Source organism: Seriola lalandi, unplaced genomic scaffold, assembly GCF_002814215.2.
Source record: "Seriola lalandi dorsalis isolate HSWRI2012SDOR001 ecotype SW California unplaced genomic scaffold, Sedor1 jcf7180002054690, whole genome shotgun sequence".
NCBI lineage: Eukaryota > Metazoa > Chordata > Actinopteri > Carangiformes > Carangidae > Seriola > Seriola lalandi.
The window spans coordinates 355,494-380,035 of NW_019525243.1; the positions used below are offsets into that span (position 1 = coordinate 355,494).

Genomic DNA, 24,542 nt, shown 5'->3' on the forward strand with positions numbered 1-24,542 from the left:
TCTTTCTAATGGGCCTATTACAAGACATCAGCTCGTGTCAAATATCACACAGCTCCGCACTAAAAACATCAAGACACAACCCACTAATGTAATCAACTTTGTCATCACAGACACTGATGAGCTAGTTTGGGCTTTTAGTTAGCTGCGTCTAATTCTACCCTGAGGAGGAGGGAGGAGATCACACGGTAGTCTACAAAGGACCTGTTCCTCGTGTCCGTGACTCATGCATGCTCCTGATATGGCTGGGTGGTGCTGTTGGAGACACCAGGTGAAAATATTTGTTTGTTTCTCTGTTGCAAGGCAATCCACTCTGTAATCCACTCGGTCTTTGACATTATGAGGTGTCATAGAAGTGGGATGCCCAGTGGAAAATATGTGATAGCTCTCATTGGAAAGGAAATATAACAGTTGCAGGTATCATAACTGTTGTGAATATGCAGCTATCAGTATATTGAGTTTCTATTGCTATCTTTTTATGGTTCCCCAGCTCACTGAAGTGTGAGAGTCTTTGCTTTGGTTGCAGGGTCAGAGTTCAGGATCGAGTTGAGATTGGGTTATGGACGAAAATGTGTGTGTTATAACACTTACTGGACTAAGATACTGGGTCTTTTGCTTTGAGCATATCAAAAAGGTGTCGGGACTGTATCGCATTATGGATGATAAAAGAATTTCACAGGTCAGAGATAAGGTATAAATGCTTGTATTCTATCTTGTTGAACATTGGTGGAGGGAAAGACCAGGGACAATTATAAAATTAGGTCCAGACCTTCATCGTTCTTTTTATCCCTAAATCTGGTATGTTGTAATGTAAAATAATGTAGTTTAAGATTTTGTCAATAAGCCAAACCAAATAATACAGCAGTAAATTCTGAAGTATTTCATCAATGAAGCCTCTTTGCTATTTTTTAACCTCATTTTTATTCTTCCTCAATCTCCATTGTCATCGATTCATTCTGATTATAAAACAGATCTGAAACTAAGCCCAAAATGGCAGTTTAAGAAATATTTGGGCTCACAAGGTCAAGACTCCTGAAATTATCACTCCCTCCTACTATGGAAATAGATGATAAGAACAGACAGACTTCATCCAGACTGAGAGGCACACTCCATTCCCCCAGGGGCCATGCAACTCATTTCCACTGCATTCTTAAAAATAAAAAAAAATCCCCCCCTTTTTCCTACGCTTCTCTCTCTGGGAACTATGTGTGGCCCGGGGGAGAAACGGGAGTCATCACCTCACTCAGAGAACGTCCTCTCCGCAGCGTCTTTATGGCTAGATTTACTGTGCACCAGCATCTATAAAACCATTTAATGGGGTTAATGTTGTTAGGTACACAATGCTCAGTTGCCAGTAAACATGTTGCCTAATAGCTTATGCAGAAAAGAAGGAGGGAGAGAGAATGATTTCTGAATCTTGTTTTCATTTTTTTTTCTCTCCCTAAATGTGGTTCTCGTGATTCTTCTTTTTACCTCTTTTGCGCAGTTTTTCTTCATGTGAACGTTTTCTTTTTATCTTCCTGTCATCACCTCTGCCATCCTCGTCACCTCACACCTGCATCACTCTCCTCTGTCTGAAGCTCAGGTTTAAGATATTTTTTCTCCACATTCATTAGATTAAAGTACGATCATCGAAACACAACAGACACTTTAACATTGAACAACAGAGAAAGACTGAAAACGCATCATCCTCACCTGCTAGTTTTTTCCTTTTACTCACTTCTTCACCTGACACACATTCACAGTCACCCTCTCCCACTCTTTCTCTGACTCCCCTTCACCCACCACGATGCAAAGTGCACACCTCTAAGAAACACTGATTCATGCATCCCAGTGAGAGGCAGAGAGGCTGACCTGTGTTGTAGCCATGACGACACTATAGGGCTGTTGCCTACCACACAGGGGTCATGATGAACCTGCCTGTCACACCAGCCTGCCTTAGTCATTTTGCTGTAGCATCACATTCTTGAAGGCACAGTTACTCATGAATTGTTAAAGTGAGGAATGATCAGTGCAATAAATTAGAAAAAAAGAGGCTTCAATGGGAGCAATGTGTCACATAAATCGTTTTAGCAGAGGGAAATTTATTTTAAAGATATTACATTCATTTTACAGTGCTGGTACCATCTCTAAAATGAATTTCATTGTCCTATTAAAATAGCTACATTAATTACTCCACCAGCTGCTGCACTGCTTTTCTCCATGCAGCGTTCCCAGCCACGACGCCTTCAGGCTGGCCTTGCGCTCTGCGATCCAGCTGAATGGACAAGGTGGAGGGCGGACCACCTGGTTGGCTGACCTATGGCTCCCCGCTGATTGTCACCTGTGGCTGATAATGTGTGTGCACGCTGTCTCTGTCTGCGTCTCTGCTCCTGCAGGTATGTCTCGTTTATCAGGCCCTCAGGCCTCGTCTCCCAGACCTCCCAGCGCAGATCAGCACCGCACAGCCTCCAGCCTCCAGCCTCCAGCCTCCAGCCTCCTCACAACAAGTTAGGACCAGTCTGTTGTTAACCTGCAGTTAACTAGTTGCTTCCTGTGTACCAATGTCATCCCCACATGTATGGGTGTTCGATGATTAAAACAATATTGGGTCACTTTCATCATACATATGTCATCGTCCTTATAATTTGACCTGTGTTTGGTAAATTTACAGATGTTTATATTTAAGTTAACTTAGATGTTCAGACATACTACATAAATGTGTTCTTTCTTCAAATTAAATGCACAAAGAGCGCTTGTGTTACTCTGTCATCATCATGAGACATCATGAGTCACCACCATCATCATTACCATGATAATGGGCATCGTCATTTTACATTTTTGTCTAGTTTGTCCAAATTTAGTTACTGCCTGAAAATCATAAAACATCCTGAGTGATTAAATATAAATTTGATTATCACCTTCCTTTGCTCCTAATTCTTTAATGCCTTTAGCATCTAATCATCATCACCATCATCATCAGCAGCCTCATCCCTTTTGTCTCACTTTGTCCAAAGTTATTAGTCAGTTTTACACCCTTTCCAATCAGAGCTAATCAATATCGATTACAGTCTGAATCTCTGAATGGGCTCTCTGCTGAAGGGCACATACACACACACACACACACACACACACACACACACACACACCGGCTGAGGGTGGGGGTGGGGGACGGGGACATGCTCTTGAGTCTTAAGTCATCCAACCAACCAACCAGCTCCCCTCAGCTGAATAGATGCACGATCACCGAAACGCGAGGGGAGGCGCAACGGGCACGGAGCTGCTGGCTCTCTATATCCAGCGGCTCAGAAGCGCTCTGACTCCATTCACTTCAGAGTCCTACACAGTCAAGGAGCTGTGCAGACTGCTGCAAGACAGGCTCTGGATAGCACAACACGGACAACTTTCTCCCTTGTGATTTTCTGAGAGGATCTGTTCGTTTGGATTATATTCTTTTAGGACTATTAAATACAATCAAAGAAAAATAGTCGTGCGTCTTAAGTACTGTCTAATTCTAACATTGTCCAAAAGAAGGGGAGCTGCTTTTTTTTATTTGTTTTTTGATATCAAAGTGAACTGGGCTGAAGTTTGAAGCCTATTTGTTAAAGGGTGAAGGACAAGTGCAATGCGTGTCAGACTTGTCTCTTGGGATTGTCACACTTGCGCCTGAGGAGCTATGTCGAGCTGCTGCGCAGAGCTTGTTCAAGAGGACGCAGTCCAATGTGAATAACAAGAGTCAACTTCAAGCCTCTTCAGCTTTTCACACTTCCAAGCAAGTGCAGCACGGAGTTTCACCGAGCCCGCTGAGCAGCTCTGACACCCCGGTTTCTCTCCCCCCGGAGGGGATGGTTGTGGATCCTCTGGGGCCAGGAGCGACTCTGGGGCTCCTACAGAAGAGCACATTTTTCTTGTTTGGGGTTCATTCTAAATTAAAGGGAGATGAGAGCCGCTCTTTGTTACTTCCTGCTGTGGACGGCGTACCTGCTGCTGGCCACTGCTGAGGTAAAGTTAACCGGGACGCCACACAGACAGGGAGGTGCGGGCCCGGACAGACTGTGCCCCCCTGGCTCCGTGTCATAGACAGTGGTGCTGTTTTTTTTTATTCCCGAGGGTGCAAAGGTCCCGCAGAGCGCGCATATCTCCAACAGCCACACTCAACTTGATGCCCAGAGAAAAGAAACTACAGAGCATAGCTTTGATTTAAAGCCTGTAATTAGTCTAGTAGATAAGATTATAAGCACGTAGCCTACATAACTTAATTTAAAGCCATTCTCTTTTTTATTTAAACTAGCCTATAACCTATCCAAACTGTTTTTTTTTTAAGAAAACAAACAGGGCAGTTTAAACTAGGGGGCTATTTTAAGAACAGTTTGAATGTTTGAATTCATTTTGCCAGAATGAACACACAGCACATCAGCTCCAGTTACCATGAGGGGCAGTGACTGCGCGCTTTCGAGAACCAACACCGCGGCTGCACTTGGACTCATATCGCAGTTATTTCAGTAATTTGTGCCAAATCAGTTTGTAGATTGAAACCAACTGGGCAAACTTTTTGGTTGTGCTAAGCGCTTTCATGGGAACCGCTCCGGGCGATATAAATAGCCGCTGTCACTGTAACGCTGCACGGTTTGCTCAACTTGAGGCGCTTGAAGCACCGCAACAAGTGCAGAGTGAGGCGAGCTGTGGGGTTCGCACGGGCACGGGTCGTCCCGATTCGTAGTACAGTTCCAAATTCCTTAAGAAAACAAACGGTTTAATGTTGTTTCACGTATCCGCAGAGGAACAAGATTAGTAAAACAATAATTCAACGCACTTTGGCGCTGCTTGGGATCTACTCTTTAATTCGGCACCCAATCGATACCAAAATAAGTACTTATACTGGCACAATTTCAATTTTTATGAGGGGTTTCCTACAATTATTGTCCTACGTGCCAGCTACAGGCAATTTAACTCATTTTACAGCGCTAATTCTAGAATGATGTGAGCTGAACTAACCAGAATATCAAAAATGTGATTCTATGCGCATGCAATTGCTCTCCTGCAAACTTAAACACTTAAATTGTATAATTTCCCAAGGGGGGTCGGCGTCACCGTTTTTGTATGAGGGGGGATGTCTGGCAACGGGGCAGACCTGCTTGCTAGTTGGCACACAGGCCTATAGCTGCAAAACTCCCTGGTGGTTGTTTAAACTCAAATTTATTTATACAGATAAACAATTACACAAACGTAAATTGACACATCTGTAACTTTCCTCTGTTGTTTGATTTCTTTACCCCCCCATCTCCCCCACCTCCTTCTCCCCCACCTCGCCCCCTGAAGGAAGTGGAGTTTCCCCAGGAGCTGATAGACAGACTGTCCCACAGTGAAATCCACAGCATCAGCGACCTCCAGCGGCTACTGGAGATTGACTCCGTAGGTAAATTCTGCCTCTTGATACTTTTCTCAACAGACCCGAGTAACATTTTGAATCCTGTTTGCAGCCCTTACATTGTGTACATGTGAGGCTGCTATTGTTGATGTGACAACACGTCGGGAAGGGTGGGACTAAAAACAGCTGCACCATGATTACATACGCAGTTTGCTTTTATTAGCTGTAAAATTACACTGTATTGTGGAGTTAATCACAGAAACCACTGATAATATGCTGTCGTGATTCAGGGCTACACTGTAACAGCAGAGAGAGGGAGATATTTGAGGGACAGGTTTTTCCTGCAGGTTTGGGTGACTTAGTGAACAAACAGATGAATACCTGTTGTTTTTGGCACATTCTGCTAATTCTATTCAGCAGAGAAATCAGTGAAGTTATGGCTCCTGAAACTGAGTTTAAAAACACCTGTGACTTCAGAACAGCAGAGGACATCACTGAGGTATCTGTGCACCCACGGGAGCTGCCAAGTGTAGCCCTGGCATGCACGATAAAGCAGTAACCATGATAGCTGCGTTTACTGTACACATGTGACAAAAGTGGACTTTCACTGGCAGGCATTTATTTGCGCATATTCTTTCAGCTGCTGTTGCTGCAGTAAGCTGGCTTTACAGCAACCAGACTGGCACATATGTCGCCCTGTAAACAGAGAGAGCGGCTTGTAAGGTCAGGTGGGTTTCTTCTGCTTCATGTTCTTGGAGGTGCTGCTTCTTCTGCGGTGGGGGGGACCGGTCTGCCTCAGACTGTCGTAGATTAAGTTACAGGGGTGCACTGGAAGAAGCTGTTTGCCTTCACACGAATCTCTATTTACACAGACTTTGGCCATATATCATATTCAGGGCTCTCCCCTAAGGATTTGTTGATGGAGATAGGTAATTACAAAATTTGCTTTAACAGTGCCAGCTGATGTAAGCTACCTCCCTGGTCATAGCTCATTAGTTACCTCAAAACTTATATTCAGCAAAGCAACATTAGGACTGCTCTTTCACTCAAGTATTCTTCTGTATAGCATGATTGCTTTTCTGATGGACGTATCAATTAGGACTAATAGCCCCATGTCATTAGCGTGTTTAATTTATTAATTCACAATCAAATCAACCTGGACTCCGCATCAGTGATCACCCCACTTTGTACTGAGCCCAGAATAGATCCCCAGAGTGCCTCTAGCATGAGAAGAGGTGTTTATAATTGAATTAACATGTCTTTCTTCAAACAGAGGAATGTTTTGCAGGGTAACAGTAGTAGGCTGATTATTATTACAAGGACATAAATCTGTCTGAGGGCCAGCTTGGCGGCCCTGGCCAGCCCATTAAAAGACCTTTGACGCCAGCCAGAGGGGTATTTTCAGAGCTTTTGTTGCGGATGGCCAGGACAGTAAAGCTACCAGTATAGGCTGAACTGTACATGACATAGCATGTCAACCAGGGAAGGAGAAAGGAAGGGCTAAGGTATATTTGTTTATGTCTGTTAGGTCATGCAGCACATTGGTACCTGGAAGCTCTTAAAAGGTTGTTGTCAAGTGTTTTCTTTCAGGATTTTATTGATCTAGACAGAGATTAAGTTTTTTTCTTTTTTTTCTTTTTTTTTTGCATTACTCTTGGTAGTTATTATCTGAGATTTCTGTCACTGGAAAGAAGATTTTATAATTCAGCCTGTAAGGACGGATGTGTCAGGACACAGGAGGAGGCCTGCAGGGCTTATCCAGCGGCTGTGTGTTTCATTTAGTGCTGCGTCGCTTGGTGAAGGCTTGGAGTTGTTTTTCTGTCTATGTGCACACGTCTTGCGAGGACGGTGTCTTCAGCTCTGACTGACAGACGAGATGACCCCGCTGAAGTCTGCAGATGGTTGTCTGGCCCCTGAGGTGCTCCTCTCCTCGCTTTTCCTCTTCTATACCCCTGTCTCCCTCCTTAGGCGGCCCCCCGGCCTGCCTGCTATTATCTCTCCCAGTGAAAGACTTTGACAGAAAAGGGAACCTGACTCTCAGCATGGGGCGGAGGTGGAGGACGGAGCCGGAGGATTCTGGAGGCTGTGTTCCTGCTATGCTTCACTCAGAAATGCTGCAAGTGGTTGTGCAATCTGCTTTGTTTCTGACAAGCGGACAGTTTACCTCCTGTACAGTTGGCAGCGCTTCCTATCTACCTACAGTGTCTTAAACACAGAGTTACCGTGTTTGCTAACCTGCCTCTGCAGCTGTAGGGAGGACCGTATGACCTAAATTTATACTTTGTCAACTCAGCCATGCAACTGTTGACAACAAAGAAACAAGGAGGAGAGACAGATAGAGAATTATGGTGGCACTTATTACAACAAGTCAATAACATGTTGGCTATTTGTACAAGTGGAGGGGGAAAGAAAGAGTGGAGGAGGCGTAAAAGGGAGGGAGTCGAGGCCCTTGGTTAATGGAGGGAGTAATTTGCGAGTCATGAAAGCCTGATTCATGGCCAGAGACTGTCTCCTGTCCTCTTTTCTCTTGTCTCAGTTTGACAACGCTCCGGGCATGTTATTACTTCTCAGTCACCTGGAACCAACAGAGGAGAAAAACCCTTCACTCTACTTTTCCTGTCTCTACTTTTCTCTTTAACTCCCTATCTTATTTATTTCTCTTGTCTTACCTCATGCTTTTCCTGCATCTTCTTGCCTGATCACTCTGCTCACCCTCCTTGTTCTTCCTCTTAGTGTAAAGAAGAGAAAAAACAACAGAAAGGTCCCTTTTATTGGGCTGGAAAAAGGACCCTGAAGTCTATAAAGGACTTCTTTATGTCCTGCTTCCCTTTCTACTGTCAGCTCTGACACAAACTGTCTCCGGGTGTCCAGTGGTGCGACACTCTCCTTCGCTCCTGTCCTCTTCTGACAGGGGGGGCGATGAGGAGCAGGATAGGTGAGGTAGAGTTTGAGAAAGCACAGTGGGTGTTCTCTCAGTGACCTGCAGTGTTAAAAGGTTGTTAGGTAGGAAAATCAGCCAGCTGTCACAATGAGTCCGCCCAACAGTGAAGACATTGTAGGTGTGTGTGTGACGTTCGTACCGTATGTTCATGTGTGTTTGTGGGTATACTGCCTCACAGACTTACAGCTCAGACGCCAGACCTCAGCTGCAGTCAACACTTCCTTTCTGTGGACCCTTTGGTTCTGGGTCACTGGCTGTCTGACTGACTGACAGCACCAAAGGCTAGAAGGAAATTCCCTGAACTCTCACTCAGAGGGGACGATGTTGGGGTTGAAACCTGACAGACCTGGAAAATGAAGGCATCCAAAAGCAAATAAACAACCAATCCCAGAGGTGTATGTGTCGGTATAGGTAGAGAAAATCCCTTCAGATGACTCTGGTCAGAGCACGAAGTAGCTAGATGAGTGGAATGTGTTTGCCTATGGCTAAGCTTTGTCTTGCTGGTGTACATTGGGTTTTAGCATGTAAAGGAGGATAATGAGAGCAGTTTGCGTAGTTGTGAGCGTGTGTTTATGTTAATTGTACAGGTGTAGGATTGTGTTCTTTCAGGTGGGTGGGTATGCTGTACCTACAGACAGGTAGACCCACCCACTTAGCAAACACTCTCAGACTCTGCTCTTTTCGAAAGGGCAGTAGCCTGCGCACAAGCTTTATCGTTTTATTGCTGCTCTGGCACTCGTCTGTAATCCTCTTCATATTCTGGGTGGGGACCAAAACAAGCAAGCTTTATCAGATGACCATGACTGTGAATAAGCTGAGCTGGCTATATTAGACTGGAGTTAGAGAGGTTTAAGAAGCCAGCATGGCAAAACATGTACTTTTCCAAGCCACTGAATGATTGAAAAAGCAAACATTTTCAGGTAAATGAGAGACAGAGAACCACTAATTAGGCGCAGGGATAATGGCAGCTGAGTACCACCTGTCAAATGACCACTTTAGTCTGTGAAAGCTGGTTGTTTTTGAAGGCACATGCTGACTCACCTGCGTCTAGATACTTTATTCCTGCTGGGAAAGTTCAGCCAAATGAGTAAGGATGACACACAAAGCTTTGCAATTACACAGAGGTCTGTGTAAAAGCTGCGCCTCCTGCCCGTACCCTGTGTACTCTGGACCGTTTAGCTCACTTTGTGACATCATCAGCAGTCGCCTGCCAGTCAGAATATGTTGAGGGGAACCCTAAGCCCTTCAGGGAATCAAAGCATGTGTTACATACAGCACAAGAGCCCAGTAGGGAGTTACCATCTCATTATGGTCGTGTGACTAACCGACTCTTTGTTTGTTGTGGAAGGGGTAAAATAAAACATCAATAGTGGATCCCATGCAGCCTTCTGGGGCGGCTGGCCAGCCACCCACCACAGTCATCCGACACTGTGAAAGTTGCAGCAGCGGTTAGAGACTCATAGCTGCTTTTATTGGTTGAATAAGCTTTCTGTGTTTGTGTTTTGCTTCTTCTCTGTGAGACACTATTAACATGGCTGCCTTCTGTTTTGACGAGGTACGGGAAACGATGTTATCGAGGAGCCCAAGCACCACAAACACCACAACCACCATAAGAACTACTCCCGTCATCACGGTCACTACAATGACCTGAAGAGCTCGCAGCTCCACAGTCGACGCAAGAGGAGTATCGGTAAGACAGAATGAATACTACATGCTTCACTGTGCAGCTCGGAGGTTGCATCATGATTACATTTAGCACTATATACATCATAACTTGGCACAACTTGTTACAGTGTCATACTGCCCTAAAAATAACCTCTATCTTAAGTATCACCCCTGACATATGAGTTCCCAGGAGATGAAACCGATAGCTTTACACTAATTTCAAACAAAGCTAATAGTTAGTGGCTTTTATATGGCTTTTTGGTGGATAAAAGGAACTCTAATGAACACATCTACCCAGTATTTATGGCAATCAAGGAATCATGAGAAACGGGTCTGATGTGTGAGGTTGAGGAGGACGTCTGACATGAAGCCTTCTAATTGGCCAGAGGCTCGGAGATCTAAGACACACGCGTCAGGAGAGAAATATATCCTTGAGCGTGGAAATTCCAGGCATTCAGGGTTCAAGTTGCAGCTCGCCTGGGCTCTCAGTCAGATTTCTTCATAAAACGCCACGCGGTACGATATCTGATCGAGGCGTGGAGAATACCATGTAGTGTGCAGTCTGTGTGTTAAGACTGGCTGCATGCTCTTCACGTCTCTCCCAGCAGCGCAGCATTTAAAGCAACGCAGGATGAGGTGGCTGGTTGTATTTCATGGTTGTGTGCTGTATCATGAGTTACTGATACAGTATACCGTTTAGGCAGCTGTCCACAAAAACCCTCATGATGCACATATCATCTTTACGACATAATGATATCTTACTGTACACTCTCTGTCACATCTTTAGGTTTGAGTGCCTGTCAGAGCATTAAATCTGAAATGAATGCTTACTGCCTTCCTCTTTTCACCATAGCCAACGGGGTCAAAGGCCATTATTAGATTTCCCACCGGCGGTCATAAAGGTTTTCTGGCCTAGTCACGCTGCATTAACCCCAGTGAGGGCTCTGAACAAAAGAGCAGACTCTTTCTTTCTCTCCGACTTGATCCCAAAGCTCCTTAGCTGATATGAGATCAGCTTTTTGGAAAGCATGTCTTCTTAACAGCCTTAAAGCAGGTTGGGTGTGATCTGAGGTAAGGTGAACAGCTCACACATCAAGTGAGTCATCAAATAATGAGCAGTGAAGGAATGCAAGAAGCAGCTGGGAGTGAAAAGGACGGATTACAACAATACATCAGCATGTGCTTGCATTCAGAAAATGTGTCACTGGACGCTCATGCAGACCAAACGCATTAACTCAACTCCTCCCTCTCTCATTGCAGTCGAGGAGGCGGTCCCGGCGGTGTGCAAGACGCGGACGGTGATCTACGAGATCCCCAGGAGCCAGGTGGATCCCACGTCTGCCAACTTCCTGATATGGCCGCCATGTGTGGAGGTGAAGCGCTGCACGGGCTGCTGCAACACCAGCAACATGCGCTGTCACCCTTCCCGCAAGCACCACCGCACCGTTAAGGTAAGACACACACACACAAACACGCCCACGCACACCTACAGTATAGGCTGTCTGTGAGCTGGCTGACGTGCTAAAAGGCACGCCTGTATCCACACACACTCTCTCAGAATCATTACTGCAACACACAATATATCATGGCCACTTTATTTATTCCACAAACACACCCACCCTCACGCACAAATCACCACTTTCCCTCTCACTCAGGTAAGTAAATCACATGGAAGGCGAGGTTGGATTAACCTTCCTTCCTTCACACTTCTTTCCTACATCACTCCCTTTTTCCTTTACAGCTCCTCTTCGTTTCACTCTACCCCTGTCCTCTGAGACTCCTTGAGCAGTTCTCAAATAGTGGCCACATACCCTCTGTGGCCCCCTCCCCTCACACCTTCCCTTTCATCGGATCACCAGCCTCGCTCCTCATCACTCTGTCCCGTGTTTGGCAAGAGGCCAGGGTGGCCGTGCCAGGACAGCGGGAGGGGAGGAAGAGAAGGAGAGAGAGCACGGGGAGAGAGGGTTTTTGGTACCTTCAGCCAGGACATCTGTTGATGGCTCGACCAGAGAGGGATGGTCCTGCCAGATATAAGACAGAATGAGCGGGAAAGAGAGACAGTCTCCTGTATCTTGACAGTGTCTGAATGTCACTGGTCACTGCGCAGCCATTCCTCCGGTCTGTTTTTGTTTGGCCCTTTGTCTTCTCTGGAAGCAGGGAGCCTGGAGGAGAAGAGGTGAAAAGAGAGAGGGGGTTGCACTGTTCTCAGAAGCTCTTTGGCATCGGCAGCTCGAAAACATGTCCTTCTGTTCAGGATCAGAGGAGACACCGTGGCTGGAGCCCAGTCATATTTCTGCTGTATTTACACTACAGCCTGTTAGCCAGTGCACCGCTCTGTTTGGAGGTATGGGAGTTATGTGCTCTGTTCTGTAAGAGTAAAAGACAACTGGGGGATAAACAGGATGGCCTGGAACACTCCGACTGTGTTTGTGTTTCTCTTTGAGTCTATCTATGCGCTCTGTTGTCTCTGCTCTTTAATCATTGTGAGCTTGCTTGGCCATGGGCACCGGGACATTGCTTGCAGGGCTTTAAAGATGCCGCCTTGATAGACCAGCAGAGTAATAAAACAAATACCAACCCCATACCAACCCTGCCTGCTGCCTCCTTCCCCTTGGCACACTGGCACGGGTCAGGGAGATTTCAGTATGGACAGGAGGACACTCTCTCTGACCTCCTCTTTTAGTCGCAGAGAAGAGACAGTAAGGCTGTACCGACAAGACGACCATTGTGGGGCACAGGGCTTCGCATCCAGGGCCCAGGGTTTATGGTCAGAAACGCTGACTCATAGTGCGGTAAGAGAGTCAAGCTCTGATATACAGCACAACCCAGTGTGTCCGTCAGTCTGCACGCAAGCTCGTCTGTCTCTCCGTCTGCCAGACAGTCGGTGTCTGTCATCCTCAATAGCAGCTCTGTGTGTGATCACAGTGACCAGGATGGATGGAGAGACACTGACGATGGCGGATGAGACTCTTTCAAGGCTTGATTCAGCTATTCCTGGAATGCCGAGATCCATGCAACTTTGTCCGTGTCCCCCTCACGACACTGAGGACAAAATGAGCACACAGACTGGCGAGGGACTTTCGGGTGTGGTGTGCAGGGTTTCACGGGGGCCGTTTTTCCATGTGGTTCCAGCCGCGGGGCGAAGGGGGCCGAGAGGCGTTGTATCCCTGGAAAGGTCATCCCTCAGGGCTCGCTCCGGTCAGGAGACATTCACCACATTGTGTGTGAGAAACATTGTCTCATGCCAAGTTTTTTTTTCTGTCTCTCCTCTCAGCAGTTAGTCTGAATAGGGGTTCAGTTTGTGCTTCTCCCTCCATTTATTAGAAAGCTAAAAATGTTGCCTGTCTACCCTTGGCCTGACTTGTTTTCCTTCTCCTGGCCAAGGATGGGAAAAGAACACATTCACTGTGTTTCTTTCCACCTCATGCCACTATGCATTTGTCCAAATGCACCTTTATTTATTTATTCCCTCTCTTCTCTTTCTCCTCCTGTTTCCTTTTTCATGCTATGGACCCAAAGAAGAGAACGGGTCTGTGCAGGCCCTTTATTGTACAAGCCTGTCCTGTTCAGTAGCAGGGTAATAAAAAAAAGCCAACTTTAAATAGGACTAGCCTGAGGGAGGAGAAGATTCTACCTTTCCCCTCCTCTCATGCATTTGCGTTTTTATTGAGCCTATTTTGCACTTTGAAGCATCACTGAAACTTAATTTGTGCACAAGTAGGTTGCATTAAATAGCGTTTTCTGCGTGCCCTGGCATGGAAAATAAAACAAGTAAATGAGAGCGGTGTAGAGACATGCGCCTTTTCAGCTATTTAAAGATGGTTCTGTATTCATTCCTGAGACGAAGTGAGAGAGGCAGAGTTGGACAAAGAAACAGACAGAGGAGAGAGGCAAACTGAATTCTTAATGAGCAAATGTTTTTATGTATTCAGACTATCATCCCAGCAATCCTTTGACTCCTCCTTCACCCCCACCTCCTTTTGCACTTTCAATGACACCATATTCCCTCCCCCTGTCTCTGTCTCAGCATCTTGGCTCTCTTTCTTTTCCAACAAAGTGATTCCTTCACATTTCGTCTCGTTTCGCTTTAAGGCTGGCAGAACATTTTGCCTATTTTTCAGTGTTATTGGGTGATAGTGTTCATAGAGTTGTTACAGTGTAGATATGGCAGGAAACAGATGTAATGAAAAAGAATAAGAGTTAATACTGTGTGTCACTGGCATGAGGCAAACTCTTTGTCTCTCTCTTTGTCCATCTCCTCTCCTCTGATCCTCACTATTTCATCCCTTCTCTCATATTTCTGCTGTATTCCCCCTGCTCTTCTCCTGCATGTCTGTCTCTCTGTCTGCTGCAGCTGCATCCAGCGTGTCCGGTGGTCGTCTCAGTGCTTTTAGCTCTAAGTCTCGCTAGACGAACTCGTGTGTGCGGGACGGAAGGAGAAATAGATAGTGAGCTCGATGTGCATTCTTTTGCACATTAGTCTTCGTGTAAACTTATGTGTGTGAGTCCGTGTGTGTGAATGTAAATGCCTCTCTGTTTGTTCTTCCAATGGGGCTGAGTAAACAGGCCATGACACGGGCAAAGAATGGAGCCGTTTACTCATCCTCTAACTCATTAACTCTTAAGGCTTCTGCACTACATCTTCCTCTTCCTCTTTCACACATTAGCAGATACAGTCAGTACATGTGATATTTGTGATTCAGTTTGAGGTACAAGTGAGATAACTCAGGTAATCCAAAACTTTTTTCGTGCTGTTGTATGAAAATACAGTTGACAGTAAATTGGGCCCTCTTCCTACGTCAAGGACCCACACAGTGAAAGTAGATTAGAAATAGCTAAATTACAGTATTTTCTGCTTTGATGACATTTTTATTATTGGATTTTCACTCTATTTTTAAAATCCTGTCAGTCTCGTCACTTTTCTTTTTGTTCAGGCAGTCGCTACAACTGTCATGAGGTCCCATAATTTGATCAGTGTGGCAATTTGCAGACAATAGAGATCAGTTTCTCTCATTTGGTTTGGTTTAGTAGCCGGGGACTTTTGATGAAGCATAAGTGTTTTGCAGAGGTCGGAGCGGGTCGTCAGTGCACATCTGTGTAAACCCAAGAAGGAGATCGTTTGTGTGTGTGTGTGTGTGTGTGTGTGTGTGGGTCAGAGAGAGAGAGCGAGAGTGCGCTCCATGCTATGCTATGTAAACTCCCCCACCGCAGCACAGGGACAAGGCCATTTGTGTGAAGCGGCAGCAAGAGGAAGACAGGCGGCAGAGTAATGAAGTGTTGATGGCTGCTGGATCAAAGTGGAGGCTGACAGCGGCCGGGCGGATATAGCCACAGTGCTGAGTGTGGGGGTCCACACATCTCTCTGCGCTGGCCCTGGCCCCGACCCCTACACACACACACACACACACACACACACACACTCACACACACGGTGACAGTTACCTAAGCGACAGTGGGTCAGATCCGGGTGTTGGGGGAAGCAGTAGCTGTAGCCCTGCGGTTGTGTGGGACCCTGACTTACGGGGTGTTTCATAAATAAAAGACAGTGTGACGGTGATACAGTGAGCATGATTTATGATCGTCTGAGGGGTCCTGTGGATTATGTTTGGGGGAGGGGGGGGGCAGATGGGAATGAGGGGCCTCCCTGTTTGAAGTCCCTTGCAGCTGTGAATTATTTTCCCTTTGATTCACTCAGCTCTTTTACTATATGAAGAAGGGTGAAGGAGTTTGTGTGTGTGTGTGTGTGTGTGTGTGTGTGTGTGTGTGTGTGTGTGTGTGTATTAATGTGTGTGTATTAATATGTGTGTATTAATGTGTGTGTGATGTGCACAGCAGGGGTTGTGGGGCAGGTCAGAGACCATGGGAGCGTCACAACCAAGCCAGAAGAGTTTGGCTACTGCTGCACCAGCTGGAATGCATCAGCTCGAGTTAGAAAAGTAGCAGCCGTATTTTAATCATATTTTACTTACTCTGTATTTTCCTTCACTCCTCCTCTCCTGTCCTCCCTTTCGCTCTTCCCCACTGACTTCAGTGGTCAGTCTTTGGTCTTGGAGTCTGATTGCCTGTTATGTGAAAATAGTTCTTCCCTCCCTCCTCACTCCTTCTGTCTCTCTCCTGCAACAGAGCCATCTCCCACTCTCTAATTTTACCCCTCTGTCAGTCTCTGCCTGTCTTTTTTTTGCTCTCTCATTAAAATCTTGACTCTTTTAAGCGCAGTAATGTCTTTCTCATCTGCAATTCTGTTGTTCTCTGCAGACACGGGAAGGAGGGAAGAAATAAATGGAAAGATTACATGTTTGGATTCTTTGATATTTGATATTGCGCAAAGGTTCATTCGATCTCTGAGGAGTAGGGAAACACAGCACACGATGCAGTCAGGGGCATATAGATATTCACATCTGGTGATACAGTAATGTGTGTGTACGTGTGTGTGTGTGTGTGTGTGTGTGTGTGTGTATGAGAGAGAGAGAGAGAGATGGAGATGGGTGGGGAGAGAGTTTTGTGCCACAAGGTGCCATTTTGGCATCGCAAGCCATGTGAGCGACGTGACAAATGCTCTCCTCGCTTCCTCTCCTCTCCACACACCGCCTGTGATAACCTCTTCCACACACCGCCCTGAGTGTGTGTTTGTGGGATGTGGGAGGGTTGAAGCAGAGGGCAGCAGCAGGTTGTCTGGGCTGTCTTTGTCTGATGTTCAGTCTGCGTCTTCTGTGGTTTGCTCTCTTCCTGTCTGTCTTCTGGGTGTCATTTTTTTTTCTGTCTTTGATTTCAGAAGACAGATGAAGATCCAGAAAGCTTCTTCACATTCCATCTCCTCAGAACTTTCCACACAGTTGTAGCATCTCAACAAGAGTTTTTTTTTTTTTTTTCCAGGGAACAAGCTCCGAGTGTCTCCCTCTCCCTTGCTTAATTTCCCTCCCATCAGATGAATTGCCACCCCGCCCCGGCACCTTCCACCCCTCCATTCTCCAAACACACACACACACATACATTTTTTTATTTATTTTTGCTCGATTCTGTCACTGTTCCAGTTCACGATGGCCTGCGGCGCACATCCACATCCCTGTTGTGTTTTCCTTGGAAGGCCGTAGTAAAACTTTCCCCTCCATCATGCTCTCATCAGTGCTTCGTGCGCAGGGAATTCCCAATTAACCCAAACGGGACAATCGGCTTCACACGGAGGGCCATGGAGACACTGAGGACAAACCGAGGGGGGTGCACTTCCCAGAGCCCCCTGCCTCACCCCAACCCTCTGGCTCGGATATCATTCCACAGCCGCTCGGGGGACTCTTTCTCAGGGCCCCGGCTTTCGAGGGAGTTTAGAGAGGTTTGATTTATACAAAGAGAGAGTGGGGCCCCCTCGTTGTAGCATGGGGGTCTCTTTCTGATGTATGTTTTATGTGGGAAGTCATTGACTCTGGATAGGAAGCTGGTGTTCTTTGTACAGAAGTGAAGAAGTGGCTGAAAGTGGATGAAAGGGAAATTTAATATGGTTATAAAGTTAAAAAATTGTAGGAGTGAAGATCGCCATTCCTCCAACGTCAACACTTTCCCATAACACAAGAAACAGGAAACAAGACAGAAAGAGAGAGTGTTGACAAAGTGGGCAGAGCAGAGGGTGACTAAGAAGTGTTATAAAGCACAGTTATACATGTTCACAGACAAATATGAAAGTGTGAGTGCTTTTATGGGCGTAGTAACCCCTGCAGGGAGGTGTTTTTAACCATGCTGTGTGAGGGGCAAGGAGACAAGCCCACTGCTGGGCCTCTCATCAAGGGGGCCCATCGCTTTATCCTCCTGTCAATAGTTGTTTGTTTGGCAAGGAGAATTTGGGTTCGTGTGTGTGTGTTAGGATCAGCCTCAGTTGTAGCTAAGTGTCAGACATGGCTGACTCCTTTGGCTTCCCGCTGGCTACTTCTGAACACCCCCCCCCAAAAAAAAAATCATCTCTGAGATTCCCGTAACCAACGGCAGCAGAGCCGTCCACAGAGACAGCTGTATCTTTCATTTCTTTTTCCTCTCTCTCTCTCTCTCTCTCTCTTGCTCTCTCTCTCTCTCGCTCTCGCACCCTCCCACCCTGTTTTTTTTTCAGATAATGTGATTAACTATTAGCAGCGGTTTTCTGGGAAGTTCATGTCATCCTGTGATGCTGTCTGCACTCTTGGTAGATAACAATAAACCTTTGAAAAACTTCTCTATCTATCCTCTCAGTGTTAGTGTAATAAATATCCCTGGTGGGTAACCCAGAAACTGAATGTTAATAGGTAACACATGAATGTCATTTAATGCTAGTCATGATCATGGTCAGTCCCTCCTCCCCCTTCCTTAAATAACCCCTCTGTTTGCACACACACACACACATACACACACACGCACCGTAATGAGAGGGATGGTCCACCTTCCTGCTCCCAGTTCTTCATTGCTCTGGCCCTTTCTCTCTGTCAGGCCCCGATAACAGCAAACACACCACCGCTAACCCAGACACCATTGTCCTCTGTTTGCTCGCCGCATACTTCCTCTGCTTGCTTACCCTCTTTTCACTCCCTCTCTTCTTTTTCTCTCTCTTCTCTCCATGGAAAGAAACTGTTGCAAAGGAGCGGCTTGGTATGTTATGGTATGTTGGTATGTTCGTTTGTCTGAATGACTAAGTCAGCACTGAGAGTCAGCCTTGGCGGTTTGCCATCACAGGATAGAGGAAGAAAGCCTCTCATCAGTTTTGGCCTCTCCGTCCGTGCGTGTGTGAGCCTCATGCCGACTGCAAAAACCATGTTGCTCATAACGCCAGAGAGCGTTCAGAGATTGTCAGCCAATATCCTCTCTTGTGCAGTGACCAGGTGAAGCAGGGGATATTGTTTCCATGTGGCCCCCAGGCCCCTCAGTGGTGGATGGGGAGGTTACCTGCCCTTGGCACTCAGATCAGAGAGGGAAAAGCATGTGGCCACCTCCCCTGAATTACACAACAAGACCATCATAACCTCCACGCAACCTCCTCTGTTCAGCTTTCATCTAAGCTTTAATCAACATAGCCTATTCATAACTCTCGGAGGATTGGGTTCTTTTTTTTTTCATTACTAGCTGTTGGGTGGGAAGTGGAGGTTAAACTGAGAGGGTGTTAGCTGGACTGAAGGGTGAATTCCTGGACTGAGCTCTTGTGTTTGTTAGATTGGAAGAGCAGCTTTCTGGGGTTCTGCTGCTTAGATTAGACCATGTAAACTGTATTTCATGCATGCACATGTTAAACAACACTTTCCTTAACCCATGGAGAAATAGAGAAATATTAATGTGGTTTAAAACCTGCCTACATGTCAGGGCAAGGAGAGGGAGTTTAGGTGTGTGTCTGTCTGGATGTGGATGCTCCAGGCCTGGAGCAGGAGGTGTGTGTGTGTGTGTGTGGGGGGCGGCCTCTCTTCTCCCGCCAGAGTAAACCATCCCTAGGCGTTAGGGCGTACACTGCTCCCCCCACCCTCCATTTCTCCTCTCCCATTGTTTGCTTGGACAGGGTCATACACTCCATTCAGTATTTACACACCTGATCAACAGCCCATAGAGCACACAGCAAGCGGAACCCAATGCATCAACCTCTGAGGAATGCTGCCATCACACTTCAAACATAGCAAAGCAAAGCGACGGCTGGCGTTATTTTCTTTTTTTTTTCATGAATCGGTTTATGAAAGAGTCATCAGTCACAGTGCTACGCCTCTTGATGCTAGCGGATAGGCAAAGAGTGTGCGCATTCATCGATGACACACTCTCGGCGAAGAGTAATGATGGAGCTGGATCTGGCTCTGGAGCTAACCTTTTCTCTCTTCCTCTCCTCAGGTGGCCAAGGTGGAGTATGTGAGGAGGAGACCCAAGCTGAAAGAGGTCTTTGTGCGGTTAGAAGACCACCTGGAGTGTGTGTGCACGTCACAACATCATGTGGTGGAGCACTCAGACACAGAAACAGGTAAGGGTGACCCTCGGATTCATTGTCCATCATTGTTACATTATCCCAAATATTGTCCCAGCATTGCTTTCTTGCAGAGAAATCACTCTGAGGTTGAGTCCCGCCCTCATCCCTGCGTCATCATGCATCGTCTCGCTTTTCCTGCCTTCCTTCTTTGGCTTCCTTCTTTGACTTTGCACTGGATGACCTTTTTCCTATCATTGCTTCCAAACAGACAGACACACCTGTGAGGTGGCCCACTATTGCAAAACTGTAAAGCTTGTGTGTTTGTGCCTTGTTAGACGAGGATGTGTGTGTATGTGTGTGAAAGTGTATGCGAGGCTGTGTGTTAAGGGAGGGTGTCTAAAGGCTGCTTGGCATGACAGCAGGTAAATCCAGCAGTGCCTTGATCTGAAGCTTTTCTTTTCCTGGGAGCAGATAAGTGCTGTGATGTGTGCTGATAAGGCATCTCAAGTATTTATAGTGTGTCATATCTTTGCACTCTCTGCTTCTGTCCCAGGGCTGTTGTGCCTCTCTCTGTATCATAAACCCTGCTTCTTGCTTTTAACCTTCCTTCCTATCCACCCTACCCGACTTTGTGTTTTCAGGCCACCGTAGGGCTAAAGCTAAAAAAAGGAAACCTAAAAAGCTAAGGCCCAGCAAGGATTTATTGGCGACATAATAAAGTTGCACTCATTACCCAAAGTCCACTGGAGAGCTGTGAAGGGAACAGGTAGGACTTTAGCACCACGGCGTCCTCTCACCTTTTGGCACTGCACTGGCCCTATCAGGGGGCAAAGAGGGCCTGACAAATCACTGTCACCAATCACATCACCGCCAATCAGTGTGAGGAGAGGGAAGGCTAAAGAGTACTATGCTCTGTGCCCCAATGCTGCATGTTGATTGTCTGGCTTGCTGAGCATGCACACTGCATACACCTGCTTTGTACCACTGTGTTAAGATTGTGCGCACTGTTTTTGTTGTGTTATACAGTAAGACAACACCCACTGTATGTCTGCTTAAAAGGCACCCTTTTCTCTCCATCTCTGTCATCAACAATATTTATCCTCTCTCATCTCTGCCTGTCACTAAAAGAGAGAGTGTTTTTTTTTTGTTTTTTTTTAATTTTGGACCATAAAGGTCACTGTCTTCAAAATCTGGAGAAACATGAATCAGAACATTGTGGGTATTGCGTGTGTTCTGTCAGCTTGTTTGTAATGCATGAACAAATTGAGGCAATTGGGCACAAAATGCAAAAATGTCATTTTTATTCATTTAATTTTTTTGTGTTTGTAAAATTGTGGCACTAATCCAAGCTTTTGCTTCCTCCCACAGTGGACGTGAGGTGAGACCAATCAGAACAAGGGACTCCAGCATGGGAGGGACCTAAGTAGAGGATGTTACCAACAGGAGACCTGCTCTGTCCTCTTCCCCACCGCCATGCAACCTTCGTTTGGAAAAAAACAAAACAATTCTGTACAGACAAGAGACTGAAAAATAGGCAACAGACAAAAATGAATAAGATGCCAAAGGTGCTTTTTTTTCCTAAAAAAAAAAACACAAAACAAAACAAAACAAAAACCAGTGATGTTGACTTCCTCTGTGGTACGCCACCTACCCAGACAACTGAACCCTGTCGCTGATTAAGAAGTGAAGAGAAATATGCTGTGGAGCTTGAGCAGGGAAGAAAGAGGCCGAAGGGGAGATGATGAAAGGGATTTGTATTGAACATTTTGACAGACTTTGTTTGAACATGACGCACAACAGAAACGGCTATGAAACGGTTGGATCAAGCTTTCGTGGGAATCTGGTGCTCAAACTCGAAAAGCAGCGGTGGATGACCTCCTGCTGGGCAACATAAAAGTGCCCTGCCCTGTTTAAATGACTCTTGCATACACAGGAAGAAAGAAAGAGAGATATAGGAAAACAATGGAAAGCGCTGGAGTTGTGGAGGTGTTTTTTTTTTTGTTTGTTTTTTTTTTTCAAAAGACTCTATGGAGCATCAAACATTTTGAGTTTTTGGACGTTTGTTCTGAGGTATTCTTCTCTGAGACCCCTAGTGGTCTGTGACTTTGCCCACCTGCTATGTACAGTCTGAAAAGGATGCACGGCTACTTACAAACTATTTATACATGTGGACGTTTGCTTTCTGTCTTTTCCAATACAAAAGAAAGAAAGAACAGAAAAGGTGTTTTTATGATTTTGGAGAAATGAAAGAGTCCTGTGTGGTCCGGTTCTGTGTAACCATCAGTATCACGATCTCAATGTCATTTTTTTAGTCATTGTTATTCTTGTCATCCATGTTTCTTATTATATTACAGTATATCTGAATGATGTCAAGTCTTGTAAATGGTTTGGATATATGTGCAAGGAGGAGATGTGAGAGTCAGTACAGGAAGATGCTTTATTTTTGTTATGAAATATATTATGCTTACTTATATCCAAGCAGGAATTATGTTTAATTCTTTTGTTGTGGTTGAATGCCTGTGTTTAATCCAGTGGAAAAGATGCAAAAACGTGGCCAGGGGGTGGAATCGGCGAGGGGAAAAAAAGCTGCAGTGTGTGTGCATCAGAGCTGTGAAAAGGTGGGACAGACTGGCTCAAACATGGCAACTTCATATTGAGTGGCTATACTGTCGCTTATTCTACAGCCATGATAAGCACTGCCGAATCCTTTACGTAAGAAGTGATGTTTCACACAAACGTATATTAGCATATTAGAGTGTGTGCATGCCAATCACATAAGCACACAAAAATGCTAGAGCAACTCTAGTGTGCAAGCACGCATGTGCGAGGCGGGATAGACAGGGAGTGTGTGTGCGTGTGTGTGCTCACACACACGATTTCTCTGCTACATGATGCTATTTTTCATCCATATCACTGTAACGTTGATAAGGAAGATGTCCGCCCCGTCTACTTCACAAACACACACACTGTTCCTGCAAAGAGCAAAGTCCACCTCAAAGAGTGAATGAGCGAGCAAAGTAAATCGACAAGTGCATGAATGGGCTCCTTGTTTAGCCATGTTTTTACTCCTCCGTTGACAGGAGAACAAATCTCTGATCGCTCCACCTTTTTGAAGGGGACTCACACCTCATACAGCCACATACCATCAGGACAGATGATGGTGGGTGCTCGGAGGTGGCCTGAAAACCTGTGCCCCCGATGGAACAAACAGTTACTTCCTTACCAGTTCCTGTAACAGTGATGAATGTGTAACCAGGCCAACATGGTGCAAAAACAACACTCGTCTTCCACCCTGTGTTCAAAAGAGGAAGTTTGAAAGGAGATTTTTTTGAACGGTCAAAGGCGAAAGAGTGAGTCACTGTGAGGCGAGTCGAGTGAGAGTCGAGAGAAAGGCTTGACCGAAACATGGCTTTATCAGCTGCTGCTGAGCTGTGAACATCAGACCTTACGCACACACACACACACACACACACACACACACACACACACACACACACACACACACACACATACACACGCACACGCGCACACACAGACACACATACACACACACACACACACACACACAGTCCACCTGTGAATTAACTAACCATCAGTTAACTGGTGCTATATTTATAAGGCTGATGTTTCATCACTGTTCACATTTACAATTACATCACTGTAAGATAGTGCTCTCAGTGAACCAGGGACCACGCTTAAAGACAATGCCATTACACTATCACTAAGCCTTTACTACTTCTCTTTTGGGCTTCCATTGGATAAATACAGCAATAATCATAATTTATATATTTATGTTTTCAACAATAAATATATTTCTGCTTATGAAATTGTTCACTGGATGTTGAGTCCTATAATTTGTTTATGTTGTGTTTCAAGGATGCTATTTAAGAATACATTTCTATGCAAAAATGATGCACATGAGAAATATGAAGCTAAACAGAGTAGCAGAGGAAAGAGGATAAGAACCGTAGAGGTTTGAGGGACCACCCTGTATCAGAAAAAATATACCTCCTTCACTAGGAACAGAATTTCTAGCAAGTTTAGCCTAAATAAGTGTATAATATGCAAAATGCAGAACATACAGAGATTATCTTAAGTGGTCTATAGTGATCTTAAAAGGGTGGAGTCCCTGTGTTGGTGCTGCTGCAGGAGGCAAAACAGAAGCTGGATGTGAGGGTGGTGGTGTATACAGGAAATGTGAGCTTTTCCAGGCTTGCAGGTTGAGCAAGAGCTGGGCTTTATTCCAGGATCCACCGACAGCTAGACGGTAGGTGCTGGGGGCTTTATTACTTTTCCCCGAGCAGCTCACCCTAATCCTAGGGCTAAGGGACATGAAAGTCCCTCTCCTCCACACTCCCCGGCCATACACCCAGCTTATTACCTTAGGAGGGAGCCAGATAAAGAAAGGCAAAACATGAAAGAGAGAAAGGATCAGAGAGACAGCAGCTCTGCAAGCCAGTGGACCAGGGGATAAAGTGAATCAAGTAAAGATAAAAGGAAGAGAAGAAGGCTTGATTGATTTTATTGTTTTTATCTGACATGCACTGCTTCATTCATAAAAGTGAGGATTGAGGAGTCAGTATAGCGTGTGCAGTGTATTCACCATGCAGGAAAAAGAGAGCAATGTGTCATGGTGGGGAAAGTTGAAGTAGGAGGATGGAGAGAGGGAGAGAGGGCTGAGAATACCCTGAGGAGTAAGA

General features: G+C 45.7%; 1 protein-coding gene across 2 annotated transcripts; it reads left to right on the forward strand.

Moving 5' to 3' along the window:
* The first annotated feature begins 3,288 nt into the window (after positions 1-3,288).
* pdgfab (platelet-derived growth factor alpha polypeptide b) lies at positions 3,289-22,320 on the forward strand. 2 transcript variants are annotated; one of them, XM_087178523.1, is made up of 7 exons: positions 3,289-3,978; positions 5,296-5,392; positions 9,841-9,975; positions 11,211-11,401; positions 19,770-19,896; positions 20,484-20,608; positions 21,211-22,320. In XM_087178523.1, exons 1-6 carry the CDS (start codon positions 3,916-3,918, stop codon positions 20,555-20,557), a joined length of 687 nt encoding a protein of 228 aa, XP_087034649.1. In that variant the 5' UTR covers positions 3,289-3,915; the 3' UTR covers positions 20,558-20,608; positions 21,211-22,320. The 2 variants fall into 2 exon arrangements, with proteins under 2 accessions (XP_087034649.1, XP_023279057.1); XM_023423289.2 differs by lacking the exon at positions 20,484-20,608 and having other exon boundaries at positions 3,291-3,978.
* Positions 22,321-24,542: the final 2,222 nt, after the last annotated feature.

Coding starts and splice junctions, on each gene's coding strand:
- pdgfab (XM_087178523.1), top strand. CDS start 3,916: ATGAGAGCCGCTCTTTGTTACTTCCTGCTGTGGACGGCGTACCTGCTG. Junction 9,976..11,210: donor TCGACGCAAGAGGAGTATCG/GTAAGACAGAAT, acceptor CTCTCATTGCAG/TCGAGGAGGCGGTCCCGGCG. Junction 19,897..20,483: donor GCACTCAGACACAGAAACAG/GTAAGGGTGACC, acceptor TTGTGTTTTCAG/GCCACCGTAGGGCTAAAGCT.